The sequence below is a fragment of the Salmo salar genome, chromosome ssa10 (assembly GCF_905237065.1).
Source record: "Salmo salar chromosome ssa10, Ssal_v3.1, whole genome shotgun sequence".
Taxonomy (NCBI): Eukaryota; Metazoa; Chordata; class Actinopteri; order Salmoniformes; family Salmonidae; genus Salmo; species Salmo salar.
In genome coordinates this window covers 2,268,502-2,291,613 of record NC_059451.1, presented here as the reverse complement: position 1 = coordinate 2,291,613, position 23,112 = coordinate 2,268,502, and the positions used below count along the sequence as shown (strand labels likewise).

Here is a 23,112-nt window from a genome sequence, read left to right as displayed (position 1 = left end):
GAGACCAGGGCCTGTTAACCTGTTATGTCCTAATAAAGGTGTCTCTCTCTAGGTGGAGACCAGGGTCTGTTATGTCCTAATAAAGGTGTCTCTCTCTAGGTGGAGACCAGGGTCTGTTATGTCCTAATAAAGGTGTCTCTCTCTAGGTGGAGACCAGGGCCTGTTATGTCCTAATAAAGGTGTCTCTCTAGGTGGAGACCAGGGTCTGTTATGTCCTAATAAAGGTGTCTCTCTCTAGGTGGAGACCAGGGTCTGTTAACCTGTTATGTCCTAATAAAGGTGGCTCTCTCTAGGTGGAGACCAGGGTCTGTTATGTCCTAATAAAGGTGTCTCTCTCTAGGTGGAGACCAGGGCCTGTTATGTCCTAATAAAGGTGTCTCTCTAGGTGGAGACCAGGGCCTGTTATGTCCTAATAAAGGTGTCTCTCTCTAGGTGGAGACCAGGGCCTGTTAACCTGTCATGTCCTAATAAAGGTGTCTCTCTCTAGGTGGAGACCAGGGTCTGTTATGTCCTAATAAAGGTGTCTCTCTCTAGGTGGAGACCAGGGCCTGTTAACCTGTTATGTCTTAATAAAGGTGTCTCTCTCTAGGTGGAGACCAGGGCCTGTTATGTCCTAATAAAGGTGTCTCTCTCTAGGTGGAGACCAGGGCCTGTTATGTCCTAATAAAGGTGGCTCTCTCTAGGTGGAGACCAGGGTCTGTTATGTCCTAATAAAGGTGTCTCTCTCTAGGTGGAGACCAGGGCCTGTTATGTCCTAATAAAGGTGTCTCTCTAGGTGGAGACCAGGGCCTGTTATGTCCTAATAAAGGTGTCTCTCTCTAGGTGGAGACCAGGGCCTGTTAACCTGTCATGTCCTAATAAAGGTGTCTCTCTCTAGGTGGAGACCAGCGTCTGTTATGTCCTAATAAAGGTGTCTCTCTCTAGGTGGAGACCAGCGTCTGTTATGTCCTAATAAAGGTGTCTCTCTCTAGGTGGAGACCAGGGCCTGTTAACCTGTTATGTCCTAATAAAGGTGTCTCTCTCTAGGTGGTGACAGGCTCCGGTCGTCAGGAGGCCCACAAGACAGACCATGAGTACAGGAAGTTGTTTGACCTGGCTCTGCAGGGGATGCAGCTACTGTCCCAGTGGAGCGCACACGTCATGGAAGTGGTGAGTGACCCCTGACCTCACACCCGCCCAGGGTTAGGGTTGGCACTAAACCCCGTCCAGGGTCAGGGTTGGCACTAAACCCCGTCCAGGGTCAGGGTTGGCACTAAACCCCGTCCAGGGTCAGGGTTGGCACTAAACCCCGTCCAGGGTCAGGGTTGGCACTAAACCCCGTCCAGGGTCAGGGTTGGCACTAAACCCCGTCCAGGGTCAGGGTTGGCACTAAACCCCGTCCAGGGTCAGGGTTGGCGCTAAACCCCGTCCAGGGTCAGGGTTGGCACTAAACCCCGTCCAGGGTCAGGGTTGGCGCTAAACCCCGTCCAGGGTCAGGGTTGGCGCTAAAACCCGTCCAGGGTCAGGGTTGGCGCTAAAACCCGTCCAGGGTCAGGGTTGGCGCTAAAACCCGTCCAGGGTTGGCGCTAAAACAACACGACAGGACAGAATAAATGAGCAGGGTTCAGATTGATCTCACTAAACCTGTAATATAAAGCAGTCTCCTGGTATTGAGTTGAAGATGTTTGAATACCTCATGTTATATAAAAGCAGTTTTTAGAATCAGGTTTTCTAACATGGTGGTGGTGATGATGATGATGAGGATGACTCTTCCTCCTGCAGTACTCCTGGAAGCTGGTTCATCCAACGGATAAGTACTCGAACAAGGAGTGTCCTGACAACGCGGAGGAGTATGAGAGAGCTACACGATACAACTACACTAGCGAGGAGAAGTTCTCCCTGGTAGAGGTCAGTGAGACAGACTCCTCTCTAGCTGGACCTGTCTGGTCTACAATATTACACTCGGTTGTTGTCCAATCCAGGGGTCACGTTAATGCAGAATTCTGTGTTTTTCACGCTTCATTTTTTGGGCTTTCTGAAAACAGGTCTCTAACTAACCTGTCTCTAGGTGTGTCTCTAATTAACCTGTCTCTAGGTGTGTCTCTAATTAACCTGTCTCTAGGTGTGTCTCTAATTAACCTGTCTCTAGGTGTGTCTCTAATTAACCTGTCTCTAGGTGTGTCTCTAATTAACCTGTCTCTAGGTGTGTCTCTAATTAACCTGTCTCTAGGTGTGTCTCTAACTAACCTGTCTCTAGGTGTGTCTCTAACTAACCTGTCTCTAGGTGTGTCTCTAATTAACCTGTCTCTAGGTGTGTCTCTAATTAACCTGTCTCTAGGTGTGTCTCTAACTAACCTGTCTCTAGGTGTGTCTCTAATTAACCTGTCTCTAGGTGTGTCTCTAATTAACCTGTCTCTAGGTGTGTCTCTAATTAACCTGTCTCTAGGTGTGTCTCTAACTAACCTGTCTCTAGGTGTGTCTCTAACTAACCTGTCTCTAGGTGTGTCTCTAATTAACCTGTCTCTAGGTGTGTCTCTAATTAACCTGTCTCTAGGTGTGTCTCTAATTAACCTGTCTCTAGGTGTGTCTCTAATTAACCTGTCTCTAGGTGTGTCTCTAATTAACCTGTCTCTAGGTGTGTCTCTAATTAACCTGTCTCTAGGTGTGTGTGTCTCTAATTAACCTGTCTCTAGGTGTGTGTGTCTCTAATTAACCTGTCTCTAGGTGTGTGTGTCTCTAATTAACCTGTCTCTAGGTGTGTGTGTCTCTAATTAACCTGTCTCTAGGTGTGTCTCTAACTAACCTGTCTCTAGGTGTGTCTCTAACTAACCTGTCTCTAGGTGTGTCTCTAATTAACCTGTCTCTAGGTGTGTCTCTAACTAACCTGTCTCTAGGTGTGTCTCTAATTAACCTGTCTCTAGGTGTGTCTCTAATTAACCTGTCTCTAGGTGTGTGTGTGTCTCTAATTAACCTGTCTCTAGGTGTGTCTCTAATTAACCTGTCTCTAATTAACCTGTCTCTAGGTGTGTCTCTAATTAACCTGTCTCTAGGTGTGTCTCTAATTAACCTGTCTCTAATTAACCTGTCTCTAGGTGTGTCTCTAATTAACCTGTCTCTAATTAACCTGTCTCTAGGTGTGTCTCTAATTAACCTGTCTCTAGGTGTGTCTCTAACTAACCTGTCTCTAGGTGTGTCTCTAATTAACCTGTCTCTAGGTGTGTCTCTAATTAACCTGTCTCTAGGTGTGTCTCTAATTAACCTGTCTCTAGGTGTGTCTAATTAACCTGTCTCTAGGTGTGTCTCTAACTAACCTGTCTCTAGGTGTGTCTCTAACTAACCTGTCTCTAGGTGTGTCTCTAACTAACCTGTCTCTAGGTGTGTCTCTAATTAACCTGTCTCTAGGTGTGTCTCTAATTAACCTGTCTCTAGGTGTGTCTCTAATTAACCTGTCTCTAGGTGTGTCTCTAATTAACCTGTCTCTAGGTGTGTCTCTAACTAACCTGTCTCTAGGTGTGTCTCTAACTAACCTGTCTCTAGGTGTGTCTCTAATTAACCTGTCTCTAGGTGTGTCTCTAATTAACCTGTCTCTAGGTGTGTCTCTAACTAACCTGTCTCTAGGTGTGTCTGTCTCTAGGTGTGTGTGTCTCTAATTAACCTGTCTCTAGGTGTGTCTCTAATTAACCTGTCTCTAGGTGTGTCTCTAATTAACCTGTCTCTAGGTGTGTCTCTAATTAACCTGTCTCTAGGTGTGTCTCTAATTAACCTGTCTCTAGGTGTGTGTGTCTCTAATTAACCTGTCTCTAGGTGTGTGTGTCTCTAATTAACCTGTCTCTAGGTGTGTGTGTCTCTAATTAACCTGTCTCTAGGTGTGTGTGTCTCTAACTAACCTGTCTCTAGGTGTGTGTGTCTCTAACTAACCTGTCTCTAGGTGTGTGTGTCTCTAACTAACCTGTCTCTAGGTGTGTGTGTCTCTAACTAACCTGTCTCTAGGTGTGTGTGTGTCTCTAACTAACCTGTCTCTAGGTGTGTCTCTAACTAACCTGTCTCTAGGTGTGTCTCTAATTAACCTGTCTCTAGGTGTGTGTGTCTCTAATTAACCTGTCTCTAGGTGTGTGTCTCTAATTAACCTGTCTCTAGGTGTGTGTGTCTCTAATTAACCTGTCTCTAGGTGTGTGTGTCTCTAATTAACCTGTCTCTAGGTGTGTCTCTAACTAACCTGTCTCTAGGTGTGTCTCTAACTAACCTGTCTCTAGGTGTGTCTCTAATTAACCTGTCTCTAGGTGTGTCTCTAATTAACCTGTCTCTAGGTGTGTCTCTAATTAACCTGTCTCTAGGTGTGTCTCTAATTAACCTGTCTCTAGGTGTGTCTCTAATTAACCTGTCTCTAGGTGTGTCTCTAACTAACCTGTCTCTAGGTGTGTCTCTAACTAACCTGTCTCTAGGTGTGTCTCTAACTAACCTGTCTCTAGGTGTGTCTCTAACTAACCTGTCTCTAGGTGTGTCTCTAATTAACCTGTCTCTAGGTGTGTCTCTAATTAACCTGTCTCTAGGTGTGTCTCTAATTAACCTGTCTCTAGGTGTGTCTCTAACTAACCTGTCTCTAGGTGTGTCTCTAACTAACCTGTCTCTAGGTGTGTCTCTAACTAACCTGTCTCTAGGTGTGTCTCTAATTAACCTGTCTCTAGGTGTGTCTCTAACTAACCTGTCTCTAGGTGTGTCTCTAATTAACCTGTCTCTAGGTGTGTGTGTCTCTAATTAACCTGTCTCTAGGTGTGTCTCTAACTAACCTGTCTCTAGGTGTGTCTCTAACTAACCTGTCTCTAGGTGTGTCTCTAATTAACCTGTCTCTAGGTGTGTCTCTAATTAACCTGTCTCTAGGTGTGTCTCTAACTAACCTGTCTCTAATTAACCTGTCTCTAGGTGTGTCTCTAATTAACCTGTCTCTAGGTGTGTCTCTAATTAACCTGTCTCTAGGTGTGTGTGTCTCTAATTAACCTGTCTCTAGGTGTGTGTGTCTCTAATTAACCTGTCTCTAGGTGTGTGTGTCTCTAATTAACCTGTCTCTAGGTGTGTGTCTCTAATTAACCTGTCTCTAGGTGTGTGTGTCTCTAATTAACCTGTCTCTAGGTGTGTGTGTCTCTAATTAACCTGTCTCTAGGTGTGTGTGTCTCTAATTAACCTGTCTCTAGGTGTGTGTCTCTAATTAACCTGTCTCTAGGTGTGTGTGTCTCTAATTAACCTGTCTCTAGGTGTGTGTGTCTCTAACTAACCTGTCTCTAGGTGTGTGTGTCTCTAAATAACCTGTCTCTAGGTGTGTGTGTCTCTAACTAACCTGTCTCTAGGTGTGTGTGTCTCTAACTAACCTGTCTCTAGGTGTGTGTGTCTCTAACTAACCTGTCTCTAGGTGTGTGTTTCTCTAATTAACCTGTCTCTAGGTGTGTGTGTCTCTAACTAACCTGTCTCTAGGTGTGTGTGTCTCTAATTAACCTGTCTCTAGGTGTGTGTGTCTCTAATTAACCTGTCTCTAATTAACCTGTCTCTAGGTGTGTGTGTCTCTAATTAACCTGTCTCTAGGTGTGTCTCTAACTAACCTGTCTCTAGGTGTGTGTGTCTCTAATTAACCTGTCTCTAGGTGTGTCTCTAACTAACCTGTCTCTAGGTGTGTCTCTAATTAACCTGTCTCTAGGTGTGTCTCTAACTAACCTGTCTCTAGGTGTGTCTCTAACTAACCTGTCTCTAGGTGTGTCTCTAATTAACCTGTCTCTAGGTGGGTGTGTCTCTAATTAACCTGTCTCTAGGTGGGTGTGTCTCTAATTAACCTGTCTCTAGGTGTGTCTCTAATTAACCTGTCTCTAGGTGTGTCTCTAATTAACCTGTCTCTAGGTGTGTCTCTAATTAACCTGTCTCTAGGTGTGTCTCTAATTAACCTGTCTCTAGGTGTGTCTCTAATTAACCTGTCTCTAGGTGTGTCTCTAATTAACCTGTCTCTAGGTGTGTCTCTAATTAACCTGTCTCTAGGTGTGTCTCTAATTAACCTGTCTCTAGGTGTGTCTCTAATTAACCTGTCTCTAGGTGTGTCTCTAATTAACCTGTCTCTAGGTGTGTCTCTAATTAACCTGTCTCTAGGTGTGTCTCTAATTAACCTGTCTCTAGGTGTGTCTCTAATTAACCTGTCTCTAGGTGTGTCTCTAATTAACCTGTCTCTAGGTGTGTGTGTCTCTAATTAACCTGTCTCTAGGTGTGTGTGTCTCTAATTAACCTGTCTCTAGGTGTGTGTCTCTAACTAACCTGTCTCTAGGTGTGTGTCTCTAATTAACCTGTCTCTAGGTGTGTCTCTAACTAACCTGTCTCTAATTAACCTGTCTCTAGGTGTGTCTCTAATTAACCTGTCTCTAGGTGTGTCTCTAACTAACCTGTCTCTAGGTGTGTCTCTAATTAACCTGTCTCTAGGTGTGTGTGTGTCTCTAACGAACCTGTCTCTAGGTGTGTTAGAGAGTAACTGAGGTGTTCCTTCCCTCCAGGTGATGGCCATGATAAAGGGTTTACAGGTTAATGAACCTGTCTCTAGGTGTGTTAGAGAGTAACTGAGGTGTTCCTTCCCTCCAGGTGATGGCCATGATAAAGGGTTTACAGGTTAATGAACCTGTCTCTAGGTGTGTTAGAGAGTAACTGAGGTGTTCCTTCCCTCCAGGTGATGGCCATGATAAAGGGTTTGCAGCTTCTGATGGGTCGTATGGAGTCGGTGTTTAACCACGCTGTCCGCCACACCATCTACTCGGTCCTGCAGGACTTCGCCCAGCTCACCCTGAGAGACCCGCTACGGCAGGCCATCAAGAAGAAGAAGAACGTGGTGCAGAGGTACACACACACGCACACGCACACACACACACACACGCACACGCACACGCACACGCACACGCACACGCACACACACACACACGCACACAGAGAGCCACACACACGCACACAGAGAGCCACACACACACACACGCACACGCACACAGAGAGACACACACACACACACACGCACACAGAGAGCCACACACACACACACAGAGAGCCGCACGCACACACGCACACGCGCACACAGAGCCGCAGCGCACACAGAGAGCCGCACGCGCACACAGAGAGCCGCACGCGCACACAGAGAGCCGCACGCGCACACAGAGAGCCGCACGCGCACAGAGAGCCGCACGCGCACACAGAGGCCGCACGCGCACACAGAGAGCCGCACGCGCACACAGAGAGCCGCACGCGCACACAGAGAGCCGCACGCGCACACAGAGGCCGCACGCGCACACAGAGAGCCGCACGCGCACACAGAGAGCCGCACGCGCACACAGAGAGGCCGCACGCGCACACAGAGAGCCGCACGCGCACACAGAGAGCCGCACGCGCACACAGAGAGCCGCACGCGCACACAGAGAGCCGCACGCGCACACAGACAGAGCCACACGCGCGCACACACACACAGAGCCACACGCGCGCACACACACACAGAGCCACACACACGCGCACGCGCGCACACACACACACAGAGCCACACGCGCACGCGCGCACACACACACACAGAGCCACGCGCGCACAGCGCACACACACACACAGAGCCACGCGCACACACACACACACACAGAGCCGCGCACACACACACACACACACACAGAGCCACACGCGCACACACACACACAGAGCCACACACGCACACACACACACACAGAGCCACACACGCACACACACACACAGAGCCACATACACACAGAGCCCACACACACACACAGAGCCACACACACACACAGAGCCACACACACACACACAGAGCCACACACACACAGAGCCACACACACAGAGCCACACACACACACACACACACACACAGAGCCACACACACACACACACACAGAGCCACACACACACACACACAGAGCCACACACAGAGCCACACACACAGAGCCACACACAGAGCCACACACACAGAGCCACACACACACACACACAGAGCCACACACACACACACACACACACACACAGAGCCACACACACACACAGAGCCACACACACACACTCAGTCTGATGTACTAATCACCGTGTTTCTCTCCCCAGTGTCCTGCAGGCCATCAGGAAGACCATCTGTGATTGGGAGGCGGGACATGAGCCCCACAATGACCCGGCCCTGCGAGGAGAGAAAGACCCCAAGGGTGGCTTTGACATCAAGGTCCCACGCCGCGCCGTCGGCCCCTCCAGCACACAGGTCTGTCTGAGTCCCCTCTCTCAGCACCCTCGGTGTCTCTCTCCCCCTCTCTCAGCACCCTCGGTCTGTCTCTCTCCCTCTCTCTCTCAGCACCCTCGGTCTGTCTCTCTCCCTCTCTCTCTCAGCACCCTCGGTCTGTCTCTCTCCCTCTCTCTCTCAGCACCCTCGGTCTGTCTCTCTCCCTCTCTCTCTCAGCACCCTCGGTGTCTCTCTCTCTCTCAGCACCCTCGGTCTGTCTCTCTCCCTCTCTCTCTCAGCACCCTCGGTGTCTCTCTCTCTCTCAGCACCCTCGGTCTGTCTCTCTCCCTCTCTCTCTCAGCACCCTCGGTGTCTCTCTCCCCCTCTCTCAGCACCCTCGGTCTGTCTCTCTCCCTCTCTCTCTCAGCACCCTTCTGTCTGTCTCTCTCTCTCTCTCAGCACCCTCGGTCTGTCTGTCTCTCTCTCTCTCTCAGCACCCTCGGTCTGTCTCTCTCCCTCTCTCTCTCAGCACCCTCGGTCTGTCTCTCTCCCTCTCTCTCTCAGCACCCTCGGTCTGTCTCTCTCCCTCTCTCTCTCAGCACCCTCGGTCTGTCTCTCTCTCTCTCTCAGCACCCTCGGTCTGTCTCTCTTCCTCTCTCTCTCAGCACCCTCGGTCTGTCTCGCTCTCTCTCAGCACCCTCGGTCTGTCTCGCTCTCTCTCAGCACCCTCGGTCTGTCTCTCTCCCCCCTCTCTCTCAGCACCCTCGGTCTGTCTCGCTCTCTCTCAGCACCCTCGGTCTGTCTCGCTCTCTCTCAGCACCCTCGGTCTGTCTCCTCGCTCTCTCTCAGCACCCTCGGTCTGTCTCTCTCCCCCCTCTCTCTCAGCACCCTCGGTCTGTCTCTCTCCCCCCTCTCTCTCAGCACCCTCGGTCTGTCTCTCTCCCCCCCCCTCTCTCAGCACCCTCGGTCTGTCTCTTCCTCTCTCTCATGTTTCTCACTACTAAGATCCAGCCTGAAGCCATGTTGTGTGTCTCAATCCTCCTCTTCCTCTCCTCCTCCTCTTCCTCTCCTCTATCCTCCTCTTCCTCTCCTCTATCCTCCTCTTCCTCTCCTCTATCCTCCTCTCCTCCTCCTCCTCTTCCTCTGTGCCTTTCCTCTCCTCCTCCTCCTCTCCTCTCCTATATCCTCCTCTCCTCTATCCTCCTCCTCTATCCTCCTCTTCCTCTCCTCTATCCTCCTCTCCTCCTCCTCCTCTTCCTCTGTGCCTTTCCTCTCCTCCTCCTCCTCTCCTATATCCTCCTCTATCCTCCTCCTCTATCCTCCTCTTCCTCTCCTCCTCCTCTTCCTCTGTAGCTGTACATGGTCCGTACCATGCTGGAGTCTCTGATCGCTGATAAGAGTGGATCTAAGAAGACTCTCCGCAGCAGTCTGGAGGGACCCACCATCATGGATATGGAGAAGTTCCACCGAGAGTCCTTCTTCTATACCCACCTGCTCAACTTCAGCGGTAAGGAGTTTACCATCCTGCTCTCTGTCCCCCTGTCCCCTCTGTCTCTCTCTGTCTCTCTGTCCCCTCTCTAACCCTCTGTCTGTTTCTGTCCCCTCTCTAACCCTCTATCTGTCCCTCTGTCCCCTCTCTCACCCTCTGTCTGTCTCTCTGTCCCCTCTGTCTGTCTCTCTGTCCCCCTGTCCCCTCTGTCTGTCTCTCTGTCCCCTCTCTAACCCTCTGTCTGTCTCTGTCCCCTCTCTAACCCTCTATCTGTCCCTCTGTCCCCTCTCTAACCCTCTGTCTGTCTCTCTGTCCCCTCTGTCTGTCTCTCTGTCCCCCTGTCCCCTCTGTCTGTCTCTCTGTCCCCTCTCTAACCCTCTGTCTGTCTCTGTCCCCTCTCTAACCCTCTATCTGTCCCTCTGTCCCCTCTCTAACCCTCTGTCTGTCTCTCTGTCCCCTCTGTCTGTCTCTCTGTCCCCTCTCTAACCCTCTGTCTGTCTCTGTCCCCTCTCTAACCCTCTATCTGTCCCTCTGTCCTCCCTAACAGAGACCCTGCAGCAGTGCTGTGACTTGTCCCAGCTCTGGTTCAGAGAGTTCTTCCTGGAGTTGACTATGGGTCGCAGGATCCAGTTCCCCATCGAGATGTCCATGCCCTGGATCCTCACAGACCACATCCTGGAGACGAAGGAGGCTTCAATGATGGAGTACGCACGCTCTCTCTCTCACTCTCTCTCTCACTCTCTCTCTCACTCTCTCTCTCACTCACTCACTCACTCACTCACTCACTCACTCACTCACTCACACACTCACACACAGAGTAGTGTCTTCCAGTCTCATGAAGTCTCTGTCCTTCAGGTATGTGCTGTATCCTCTGGACCTCTATAATGACAGCGCTCACTACGCCCTGACCAAGTTCAAGAAGCAATTCCTCTACGATGAGATCGAAGCAGAGGTACGTAGTCCACCATTAGACTGGTCATCACTAGTCATTTTGAATATGAATGATATTGTACTTCCTTGTTGAGGGGAGCTTGCCAGTGACCTGTAACATTAGCTTTTGATTTGAATGGTGTTCTTGCAGGAGGCTGTATTTCAGATCACTAACCTATATTACTCCCTCTTACTGCAGGTCAACCTGTGTTGCAGGAGGCTGTATTTCAGATCACTAACCTATATTACTCCCTCTTACTGCAGGTCAACCTGTGTTGCAGGAGGCTGTATTTCAGATCAGTAACCTATATTACTCCCTCTTACTGCAGGTCAACCTGTGTTGCAGGAGGCTGTATTTCAGATCACTAACCTATAATACTCCCTCTCACTGCAGGTCAGCCTGTGTTGCAGGAGGCTGTATTTCAGATCACTAACCTATATTACTCCCTCTTACTGCAGGTCAACCTGTGTTGCAGGAGGCTGTATTTCAGATCACTAACCTATATTACTCCCTCTTACTGCAGGTCAACCTGTGTTGCAGGAGGCTGTATTTCAGATCACTAACCTATATTACTCCCTCGGTTGTTACTAACATTTTACTGCAGGTCAACCTGTTTGCAGGAGGCTGTATTTTTTAACCTATATTACTCCCTCTTACTGCAGGTCAACCTGTGTTGCAGGAGGCTGTATTTCAGATCACTAACCTATATTACTCCCTCTTACTGCAGGTCAACCTGTGTTTTGATCAGTTTGTCTACAAGCTGGCTGATCAGATATTTGCCTACTACAAGATTCTTGCTGGAAGGTACGTTAAACGTTTTGAATCGATACTGTTCAATAACTGAAAAATACGGGTGGGGCGACGCAATGTGCGACTGACATGTTTTCCGTTTGCTCTTGCAATATTCTTAAAGTTTATGTGAATTTAGCAATAAACCTGTATTTATTTTAAAATATTAGTTTGGTGATCCGTGTCTGTAGTACGCAAGACTACTACTGCTTTCAAATCAGCCTGTCATGAAACATAAAGACAAAAATAGGACTGAGAGAACCCGGCCTACAAGACCCTTTTTCATCATTACCGCCCTCTCCTGAGACTGTAAGCCTGGAGGTACGCGCTTTGCATCACTCAAAATAACAACAGAGTGCACACCGTGACGATTGCAACACTGGAGACCTCCGCTACCAGTGTCTCTGACCTGACTACCTCCCTGTAGTCTGATGTGAAACACCTGGCTGGGGATCTATCTACCAGTGTCTCTGACCTGACTACCTCCCTGGAGTCTGACGTGAAACACCTGGCTGGGGATCTATCTACCAGTGTCTCTGACCTGACTACCTCCCTGGAGTCTGACGTGAAACACCTGGCTGGGGCTCTATCTACCAGTGTCTCTGACCTGACTACCTCCCTGGAGTCTGATGTGAAACACCTGGCTGGGGATCTATCTACCAGTGTCTCTGACCTGACTACCTCCCTGGAGTCTGACGTGAAACACCTGGCTGGGGATCTATCTACCAGTGTCTCTGACCTGACTACCTCCCTGGAGTCTGACGTGAAACACCTGGCTGCTGGGGATCTATCTACCAGTGTCTCTGACCTGACTACCTCCCTGGAGTCTGACGTGAAACACCTGGCTGGGGATCTATCTACCAGTGTCTCTGACCTGACTACCTCCCTGGAGTCTGACGTGAAACACCTGGCTGGGGATCTATCTACCAGTGTCTCTGACCTGACTACCTCCCTGGAGTCTGACGTGAACCACCTGGCTGGGGATCTATCTACCAGTGTCTCTGACCTGACTACCTCCCTGGAGTCTGATGTGAAACACCTGGCTGGGGATCTATCTACCAGTGTCTCTGACCTGACTACCTCCCTGGAGTCTGACGTGAAACACCTGGCTGGGGATCTATCTACCAGTGTCTCTGACCTGACTACCTCCCTGGAGTCTGACGTGAAACACCTGGCTGGGGATCTATCTACCAGTGTCTCTGACCTGACTACCTCCCTGGAGTCTGACGTGAAACACCTGGCTGGGGATCTATCTACCAGTGTCTCTGACCTGACTACCTCCCTGGAGTCTGACGTGAAACACCTGGCTGCTGGGGATCTATCTACCAGTGTCTCTGACCTGACTACCTCCCTGGAGTCTGACGTGAAACACCTGGCTGCTGGGGATCTATCTACCAGTGTCTCTGACCTGACTACCTCCCTGGAGTCTGACGTGAAACACCTGGCTGCTGGGGATCTATCTACCAGTGTCTCTGACCTGACTACCTCCCTGTAGTCTGATGTGAAACACCTGGCTGGGGATCTATCTACCAGTGTCTCTGACCTGACTACCTCCCTGGAGTCTGACGTGAAACACCTGGCTGCTGGGGATCTATCTACCAGTGTCTCTGACCTGACTACCTCCCTGGAGTCTGATGTGAAACACCTGGCTGCTGGGGATCTATCTACCAGTGTCTCTGACCTGACTACCTCCCTGGAGTCTGACGTGAAACACCTGGCTGGGGATCTATCTACCAGTGTCTCTGACCTGACTACCTCCCTGGAGTCTGATGTGAAACACCTGGCTGCTGGGGATCTATCTACCAGTGTCTCTGACCTGACTACCTACCTGGAGTCTGACGTGAAACACCTGGCTGCTGGGGATCTATCTACCAGTGTCTCTGACCTGACTACCTCCCTGGAGTCTGATGTGAAACACCTGGCTGGGGATCTATCTACCAGTGTCTCTGACCTGACTACCTCCCTGGAGTCTGATGTGAAACACCTGGCTGGGGATCTATCTACCAGTGTCTCTGACCTGACTACCTCCCTGGAGTCTGACGTGAAACACCTGGCTGGGGATCTATCTACCAGTGTCTCTGACCTGACTACCTACCTGGAGTAGTCAGCTCCCCTACTGTGTCCAGGCAGCTTTCAGGGACAGAGCTTCCCTATCTACCAGGACTAGTCCCCTACTGTGTCCAGGCAGCGAGCAGCTTTTGGGCAGGCCAAACAACTAGTACGGGACCATCCAGGTGTCATGATGGAAAATACTTTATCTCTGACTCTCAACACCACATCGATAAGACTTGTTTATAGATCAGCAACTAACTTAGGCTACTTACTTACTATCCTACCTGTGGTATGACTATTTATGTGTAGTTCGGAAGTAGAACCCACTCAGGCTTATTGATGTGATCGAATGTTTTAATCGAGTTTGGTAGCCTTTTTATTTTATTAAGGGTTTTACGTAATTCCTTTGTTTACACGCTGCCTCATTGACCTGTTGGGTTTGTTTACACGCTGCCTCATTGACCTGTTGGGTTTGTTTACACGCTGCCTCATTGACCTGTTGGGTTTGTTTACACGCTGCCTCATTGACCTGTTGGGTTTGTTTACACGCTGCCTCATTGACCTGTTGGGTTTGTTTACACGCTGCCTCATTGACCTGTTGGGTTTGTTTACACGCTGCCTCATTGACCTGTTGGGTTTGTTTACACGCTGCCTCATTGACCTGTTGGGTTTGTTTACACGCTGCCTCATTGACCTGTTGGGTTTGTTTACACGCTGCCTCATTGAGCTGTTGGGTTTGTTTACACGCTGCCTCATTGACCTGTTGGGTTTGTTTACACGCTGCCTCATTGACCTGTTGGGTTTGTTTACACGCTGCCTCATTGACCTGTTGGGTTTGTTTACACGCTGCCTCATTGACCTGTTGGGTTTGTTTACACGCTGCCTCATTGACCTGTTGGGTTTGTTTACACGCTGCCTCATTGACCTGTTGGGTTTGTTTACACGCTGCCTCATTGAGCTGTTGGGTTTGTTTACACGCTGCCTCATTGACCTGTTGGGTTTGTTTACACGCTGCCTCATTGACCTGTTGGGTTTGTTTACACGCTGCCTCATTGACCTGTTGGGTTTGTTTACACGCTGCCTCATTGACCTGTTGGGTTTGTTTACACGCTGCCTCATTGACCTGTTGGGTTTGTTTACACGCTGTGGAAACTGTTGACTACCCTGGTAAACTGTTGACTACCCTGGGAAACTGTTTACTACCCCTCTTGTTTTGGATAGTGTTTATGCACCCAATTGAAATGACACAAGTTTAATTTCTACCTTTTTTATCTGCTATACCCATTTTAGATTCCAATTGGCTGATTTTACAATGTCCCCAGTTCCTTATAAGTCCCCAAGAAGAACCACTGGCCCTTCTACATGTGTCCTCCTTATTCAATTTTATTTTATTTAACTAGGCAAGTCAGTTAAGAACAAATTCTTATTTACATTGACGGCCTACTGGGGAACAGTGGGTTAACTGCCTTGTTCAGGGGCAGAACGACAGATTTTTACCTTGTCAGCTCAGGGACTAGTCCAGCGCTCTAACCACAAGGCTACCTGTCACCCGAATACTGGCCCATCGACATGTCCTCCTTATTCAATACTGGCCCATCGACATGTCCTCCTTATTCAATACTGGCCCTTCTACATGTGTCCTCCTCATTCAATACTGGCCCTTCTACATGGGTCCTCCTCATTCAATACTGGCCCTTCTACATGTGTCCTCCTCATTCAATACTGGCCCTTCTACATGGGTCCTCCTCATTCAATACTGGCCCTTCTACATGGGTCCTCCTCATTCAATACTGGCCCTTCTACATGGGTCCTCCTCATTCAATACTGGCCCTTCTACATGGGTCCTCCTCATTCAATACTGGCCCTTCTACATGTGTCCTCCTCATTCAATACTGGCCCTTCTACATGTGTCCTCCTCATTCAATACTGGCCCTTCTACATGGGTCCTCCTCATTCAATACTGGCCCTTCTACATGTGTCCTCCTCATTCAATACTGGCCCTTCTACATGGGTCCTCCTCATTCAATACTGGCCCTTCTAATTCAATACTGGCCCTTCGACATGGGTCCTCCTCATTCAATACTGGCCCTTCTAATTCAATACTGGCCCTTCGACATGGGTCCTCCTCATTCAATACTGGCCCTTCGACATGGGTCCTCCTCATTCAATACTGGCCCTTCTAATTCAATACTGGCCCTTCTGAACTAGGCTGTATGTGTGAGTCTTGGTGTTTCCTACACCCTACAGATAGACAGACAGTATTCCTTTTTTTCCCTCATGTTTATCAAACACACTCCCTCATTGATTATTTATTTTTGGACAACTTGTGCCTAACGTCCAGAGGTGTTAGTGAGTGGTTGTGTTTCTCCACCCCTATCCCTCAGCTGTTTACAGGAGATTTCCCTTTAACTTCTGTACCCTTCTGCCCAGCGTGTTTAACTTAAAGTAGGGTCTCTTTCTAGTTGTCTTTATTGTTTATATGGTGTGTTGTTTCTCTCTTCTCCTCAGTCTGCTGCTGGACAAGCGTCTGAGAGCGGACTGTAAGAACCAGGGAGCCAACATCCCCTGGCCCGCGTCCAACCGCTACGAGACCCTGCTGAAACAACGCCACGTCCAGGTAACCCCCTTACCTCTAACCCTCCAACCGCTACGAGACCCTGCTGAAACAACGCCACGTCCAGGTAACCCCCTTACCTCTAACCCTCCAACCGCTACGAGACCCTGCTGAAACAACGCCACGTCCAGGTAACCCCCTTACCTCTAACCCTCCAACCGCTACGAGACCCTGCTGAAACAACGCCACGTCCAGGTAACCCCCTTACCTCTAACCCTCCAACCGCTACGAGACCCTGCTGAAACAACGCCACGTCCAGGTAACCCCCTTACCTCTAACCCTCCAACCGCTACGAGACCCTGCTGAAACAACGCCACGTCCAGGTAACCCCCTTACCTCTAACCCTCCAACCGCTACGAGACCCTGCTGAAACAACGCCACGTCCAGGTAACCCCCTTACCTCTAACCCTCCAACCGCTACGAGACCCTGCTGAAACAACGCCACGTCCAGGTAACCCCCTTACCTCTAACCCTCCAACCGCTACGAGACCCTGCTGAAACAACGCCACGTCCAGGTAACCCCCTTACCTCTAACCCTCCAACCGCTACGAGACCCTGCTGAAACAACGCCACGTCCAGGTAACCCCCTTACCTCTAACCCTCCAACCGCTACGAGACCCTGCTGAAACAACGCCACGTCCAGGTAACCCCCTTACCTCTAACCCTCCAACCGCTACGAGACCCTGCTGAAACAACGCCACGTCCAGGTAACCCCCTTACCTCTAACCCTCCAACCGCTACGAGACCCTGCTGAAACAACGCCACGTCCAGGTAACCCCCTTACCTCTAACCCTCCAACCGCTACGAGACCCTGCTGAAACAACGCCACGTCCAGGTAACCCCCTTACCTCTAACCCTCCAACCGCTACGAGACCCTGCTGAAACAACGCCACGTCCAGGTAACCCCCTTACCTCTAACCCTCCAACCGCTACGAGACCCTGCTGAAACAACGCCACGTCCAGGTAACCCCCTTACCTCTAACCCTCCAACCGCTACGAGACCCTGCTGAAACAACGCCACGTTCAGGTCTGATGTAGTTGCCACGGGGGTTGGGTCTGATGTAGTTGCCACGGGGGTTGGGGTCTGTGTGCAAATTAAAGTAGATTTACTGCTCCTCTGTTAATGTGTGAGGTGATGAGAACTGTGTCAGCCAATTACAACTCAATAAAACGCATAGCTAATATCCAGCTGAAACTGGTTGTGGTCACCCCCCCCACTACTCCCTCCCATTACTCCCTCCCCCCATTACTCCCCCCCACTACGCCCTTCCCCCACTGCTCCCTCCCCCCACTGCTCCCTCTCCCCCACTGCTCCCTCTCCCCACTGCTCCCTCCCCCACTGCTCCCTCTCCCCACTGCTCCCTCTCCCCCACTGCTCCCTCTCCCCACTGCTCCCTCTCCCCACTGCTCCCTCTCCCCCACTGCTCCCTCTCCCCACTGCTCCCTCTCCCCCACTGCTCCCTCTCCCCACTGCTCCCTCTCCCCACTGCTCCCTCCCCCCACTGCTCCCTCCCCCACTGCTCCCTCTCCCCACTGCTCCCTCTCCCCCACTGCTCCCTCTCCCCCACTGCTCCCTCTCCCCCACTGCTCCCTCTCCCCACTGCTCCCTCTTCCCCACTGCTCCCTCTTCCCCCACTGCTCCCTCTTCCCCCACTGCTCCCTCTTCCCCCACTGCTCCCTCTTCCCAGTGTTGCCTCTCTTTACTTCATGTAGTCCTTGCCTGTCTGGGTTGTCCCTCACGTTGGTTCCTCTCCTCTCTGTAGCTGCTGGGTCGTTCCATAGACCTGAACCGTCTGATCACCCAGAGAGTGTCTGCTGCTCTCTACAAGTCTCTGGAGCTGGCCATCAACCGCTTCGAGAGCGAGGACCTCACATCCATCGTGGTACGACCTGCTTTAAGTGTGTCTGTGTTATGTATTGACTGTCCACTCTGTAACAGGAACTAGAAGGTCCGATTGGACAGCAACCGTATGACCCACAAGCTGTCTTCTCCCCTTCCTCTGTAACAGGAACTAGAAGGTCCGATTGGACATCAACCGTATGACCCACAAGCTGTCTTCTCCTCTTCCTCTGTAACAGGAACTAGAAGGTCCGATTGGACATCAACCGTATGACCCACAAGCTGTCTTCTCCTCTTCCTCTGTAACAGGAACTAGAAGGTCCGATTGGACATCAACCGTATGACCCACAAGCTGTCTTCTCCCCTTCCTCTGTAACAGGAACTAGAAGGTCCGATTGAACATCAACCGTATGACCCACAAGCTGTCTTCTCCCCTTCCTCTGTAACAGGAACTAGAAGGTCCGATTGAACATCAACCGTATGACCCACAAGCTGTCTTCTCCCCTTCCTCTGTAACAGGAACTAGAAGGGGTGATTGGACATCATCCGTATGACCCACAAGCTGTCTTCTCTCATTCCTCTGTAACAGGAACTAGAAGGTCCGATTGGACATCAACCGTATGACCCACAAGCTGTCTTCTCCCCTTCCTCTGTAACAGGAACTAGAAGGTCTGATTGGACATCATCCGTATGACCCACAAGCTGTCTTCTCCCCTTCCTGTGTAACAGGAACTAGAAGGGGTGATTGGACATCATCCGTATGACCCACAAGCTGTCTTCTCCCCTTCCTGTGTAACAGGAACTAGAAGGGGTGATTGGACATCATCCGTATGACCCACAAGCTGTCTTCTCCCCTTCCTCTGTAACAGGAACTAGAAGGTCCGATTGGACATCAACCGTATGACCCACAAGCTGTCTTCTCCCCTTCCTCTGTAACAGGAACTAGAAGGTCTGATGAACATCAACCGTATGACCCACAAGCTGCTGTCGAAGTTCCTGACGCTGGACAGTATGGACGCCATGTTCCGGGAGGCCAATCACAATGTTTCCGCCCCCTACGGACGCATCACACTCCACGTCTTCTGGGAACTCAACTATGATTTCCTCCCCAACTACTGCTACAACGGATCTACTAACAGGTAATACTACTACTACTACACACAACTACTACTACTACTGCTACAACGGATCTACTAACAGGTAACACTACTACTACTACTACTACTACTACTACTACACACAACTACTACTACTACTGCTACAACGGATCTACTAACAGGTAACACTACTACTACTACTATTACTACTACTACTACTATTACTACTACACTACTACTGCTACAACGGATCTACTAACAGGTAACACTACTACTACTACACACAACTACTACTACTACTGCTACAACGGATCTACTAACAGGTAACACTACTACTACTACACACAACTACTACTACTACTGCTACAACGGATCTACTAACAGGTAACACTACTACTACTACTACTACTACTACTATTACTACTACTACTACTACTATACTGCTACAACGGATCTACTAACAGGTAACACTACTACTACTACACACAACTACTACTACTACTACTGCTACAACGGATCTACTAACAGGTAACACTACTACTACTACTACTACTACTATACTGCTCAAAAAAATAAAGGGAACACTTAAACAACACAATGTAACTCCAAGTCAATCACACTTCTGTGAAATCAAACTGTCCACTTAGGAAGCAACACTGATTGACAATAAAATTTCACATGCTGTTGTGCAAATGGAATAGACACCAGGTGGAAATTATAGGCAATTAGCAAGACACCCCCAATAAAGGAGTGGTTCTGCAGGTGGGGACCACAGACCACTTCTCAGTTCCTATGCTTCCTGGCTGATGTTTTGGTCACTTTTGAATGCTGGCGGTGCTTTCACTCTAGTGGTAGCATGAGACGGAGTCTACAACCCACACAAGTGGCTCAGGTACTGCAGCTCATCCAGGATGGCACATCAATGCGAGCTGTGGCAAGAAGGTTTGCTGTGTCTGTCAGCGTAGTGTCCAGAGCATGGAGGCGCTACCAGGAGACAGGCCAGTACATCAGGAGACATGGAGGAGGCCGTAGGAGGGCAACAACCCAGCAGCAGGACCGCTACCTCCGCCTTTGTGCAAGGAGGAGCAGGAGGAACACTGCCAGAGCCCTGCAAAATGACCTCCAGCAGGCCACAAATGTGCATGTGTCTGTTCAAACGGTCAGAAACAGACTCCATGAGGGTGGTATGATGGCCCGACGTCCACAGGTGGGGGTTGTGCTTACAGCCCAACACCGTGCAGGACGTTTGGCATTTGCCAGAGAACACCAAGATTGGCAAATTCGCCACTGGCGCCCTGTGCTCTTCACAGATGAAAGCAGGTTCACACTGAGCACATGTGACAGACGTGACAGAGTCTGGAGACGCCGTGGAGAACGTTCTGCTGCCTGCAACATCCTCCAGCATGACCGGTTTGGCGGTGGGTCAGTCATGGTGTGGGGTGGCATTTCTTTGGGGGGCCGCACAGCCCTCCATGTGCTCGCCAGAGGTAGCCTGACTGCCATTAGGTACCGAGATGAGATCCTCAGACCCCTTGTGAGACCATATGCTGGTGTAGTTGGCCCTGGGTTCCTCCTAATGCAAGACAATGCTAGACCTCATGTGGCTGGAGTGTGTCAGCAGTTCCTGAAAGAGGAAGGCATTGATGCTATGGACTGGCCCGCCCGTTCCCCAGACCTGAATCCAATTGAGCACATCTGGGACATCATGTCTCGCTCCATCCACCAACGCCACGTTGCACCACAGACTGTCCAGGAGTTGGCGGATGCTTTAGTCCAGGTCTGGGAGGAGATCCCTCAGGAGACCATCCGCCACCTCATCAGGAGCATGCCCAGGCATTTTAGGGAGGTCATACAGGCACGTGGAGGCCACACACACTTCTGAGCCTCATTTTGACTTGTTTTAAGGACATTACATTAAAGTTGGATCAGCCTGTAGTGTGGTTTTCCACTTTCATTTTGAGTGTGACTCCAAATCCAGACCTCCATTGGTTGATAAATTGGATTTCCATTGATTATTTTTGTGTGATTTTGTTGTCAGCACATTCAACTATGTAAAGAAAAAAGTATTTAATAAGATTATTTCATTCATTCAGATCTAGGATGTGTTATTTTAGTGTTCCCTTTATTTTTTTGAGCAGTGTATTACTACTACACTACTACTGCTACAACGGATCTACTAACAGGTAACACCTACTACTACTACTACTACTACTATTACTACTACACTACTACTGCTACAACGGATCTACTAACAGGTAACACTACTACTACTACTACTACTACTACTACTACTACTACTACTACGGCTCTACTAACAGGTAACACTACTACTACTACTACTACTACTACTACTACTACTACTACTACTACACACAACTACTACTACTGCTACAACGGATCTACTAACAGGTAACACTACTACTACAACTACTACTACTACTACACACAACTACTACTACTACTACTGCTACAACGGATCTACTAACAGGTAACACTACTACTACTACTACTACTACTACTACAACGGCTCTACTAACAGGTAACACTACTACTACTACTACTACTACTACTACTACACACTACTACTACTACTACTACACACTACTACACACTACTACTACTACTACTACTACACACTACTACTACTACTACTACTACTACTACTACTACTACTACTACTACTACACACTACTACACACTACTACTACTACACACTACTACACACTACTACTACACACTACTACTACTACACACTACTACACACTACTACTACACACTACTACTACACACTACTACTACTACACACTACTACTACTACTACTACTACACACTACTACTACACACTACTACTACTACTGCACACTACCTCTACTACACACTACTACTACACTACTACTACAACACACTACTACTACTACTACTACTACTACACACAACTACTGCTACAACGGATCTACTAACAGGTAATAATACTACTACTACTACTACTACTACTACTACTACTACTACACACACTACTACTACTACACACCACTACTACTACTACTACTACTACTACACACCACTACTACTACACACCACTACTACTACACACCACTACTACTACACACCACTACTACTACACACTACTACTACTACACACTACTACTACTACACACTACTACTACTACACACTACTACTACTACACACTACTACTACTACACACTACTACTACTACACACTACTACTACTACTACACACTACTACTACTACTACACACAACTACTACTACTACACACAACTACTGCTACTATTACTACTACTACTACTACTACTACTACACACTATTACTACTACTACTACTACTACTACTACTACGATATGACTTTACTCACACAGATCACTGCACCTATAGCCCATCTATAATTTAGCCCAAACAACTACCTCATCCCCATACTGTATTTATTTATTTATTTTGCTCCTTTGCACCCCAGTATTTCTACATTGCACACTCATCTACTGTCAAATCTACCATTCCAGTGTTTTACTTGCTATATTGTATTTACTTTGCCACCATGGCCTATTTATTGCCTTTGCCTCCCTTATCTCACCTCATTTGCTCACATTGTATATAGACTTCTTTTTCTACTGTATTATTGACTGTATGTTTTGTTTATTCCATGTGTAACTCTGTGTTGTTGTATGTGTCAAACTGCTTTGCTTTATCTTGGCCAGGTCGTAGTTGTAAATGAGAACTTGTTCTCAACTAGCCTACCTAGTTAAATAAAATAAATAAATAAAAACATGGAAACGTGGTTAGTGAAAATAAAACACCCAATCCCTCTCTCTCTAGGTTTGTCCGCACGGTCCTACCGTTCTCGCAGGAGTTCCAGAGGGACAAGCCGCCCAACGCCCAGCCCCAGTACCTGTACGGGTCAAAGGTCAGTACAACCCTAACTCTCAGCCTCAGTACCTGTACGGGTCAAAGGTCAGTTCATCCCTATTCCATCCCTAACCCAACGCCCAGTACCTGTACGGGTCAAAGGTCAGTACAACCCTAACTCTCAGCCTCAGTACCTGTACGGGTCAAAGGTCAGTACAACCCTAACTCTCAGCCCCAGTACCTGTACGGGTC

At 49.0% G+C, this 23,112-nt stretch overlaps 1 protein-coding gene across 2 annotated transcripts in view; it reads left to right on the top strand.

The window, feature by feature from the left end:
* LOC106590724 (cytoplasmic FMR1-interacting protein 1 homolog) overlaps positions 1 to 23,112 on the top strand; it is an 82,268-nt gene that overhangs the window by 34,344 nt on the left and 24,812 nt on the right. For both annotated transcript variants that reach the window (XM_045687220.1, XM_045687219.1), the window contains exons 12-23: positions 1,027 to 1,149; positions 1,762 to 1,887; positions 6,671 to 6,837; positions 8,080 to 8,227; positions 9,539 to 9,692; positions 10,222 to 10,378; positions 10,530 to 10,626; positions 11,333 to 11,409; positions 15,955 to 16,063; positions 17,824 to 17,943; positions 18,840 to 19,039; positions 22,831 to 22,918. In XM_045687220.1, the coding sequence (XP_045543176.1) occupies positions 1,027 to 1,149; positions 1,762 to 1,887; positions 6,671 to 6,837; positions 8,080 to 8,227; positions 9,539 to 9,692; positions 10,222 to 10,378; positions 10,530 to 10,626; positions 11,333 to 11,409; positions 15,955 to 16,063; positions 17,824 to 17,943; positions 18,840 to 19,039; positions 22,831 to 22,918 (1,566 nt within the window). The remainder of the gene's footprint in view (positions 1 to 1,026; positions 1,150 to 1,761; positions 1,888 to 6,670; positions 6,838 to 8,079; positions 8,228 to 9,538; positions 9,693 to 10,221; positions 10,379 to 10,529; positions 10,627 to 11,332; positions 11,410 to 15,954; positions 16,064 to 17,823; positions 17,944 to 18,839; positions 19,040 to 22,830; positions 22,919 to 23,112) is intronic.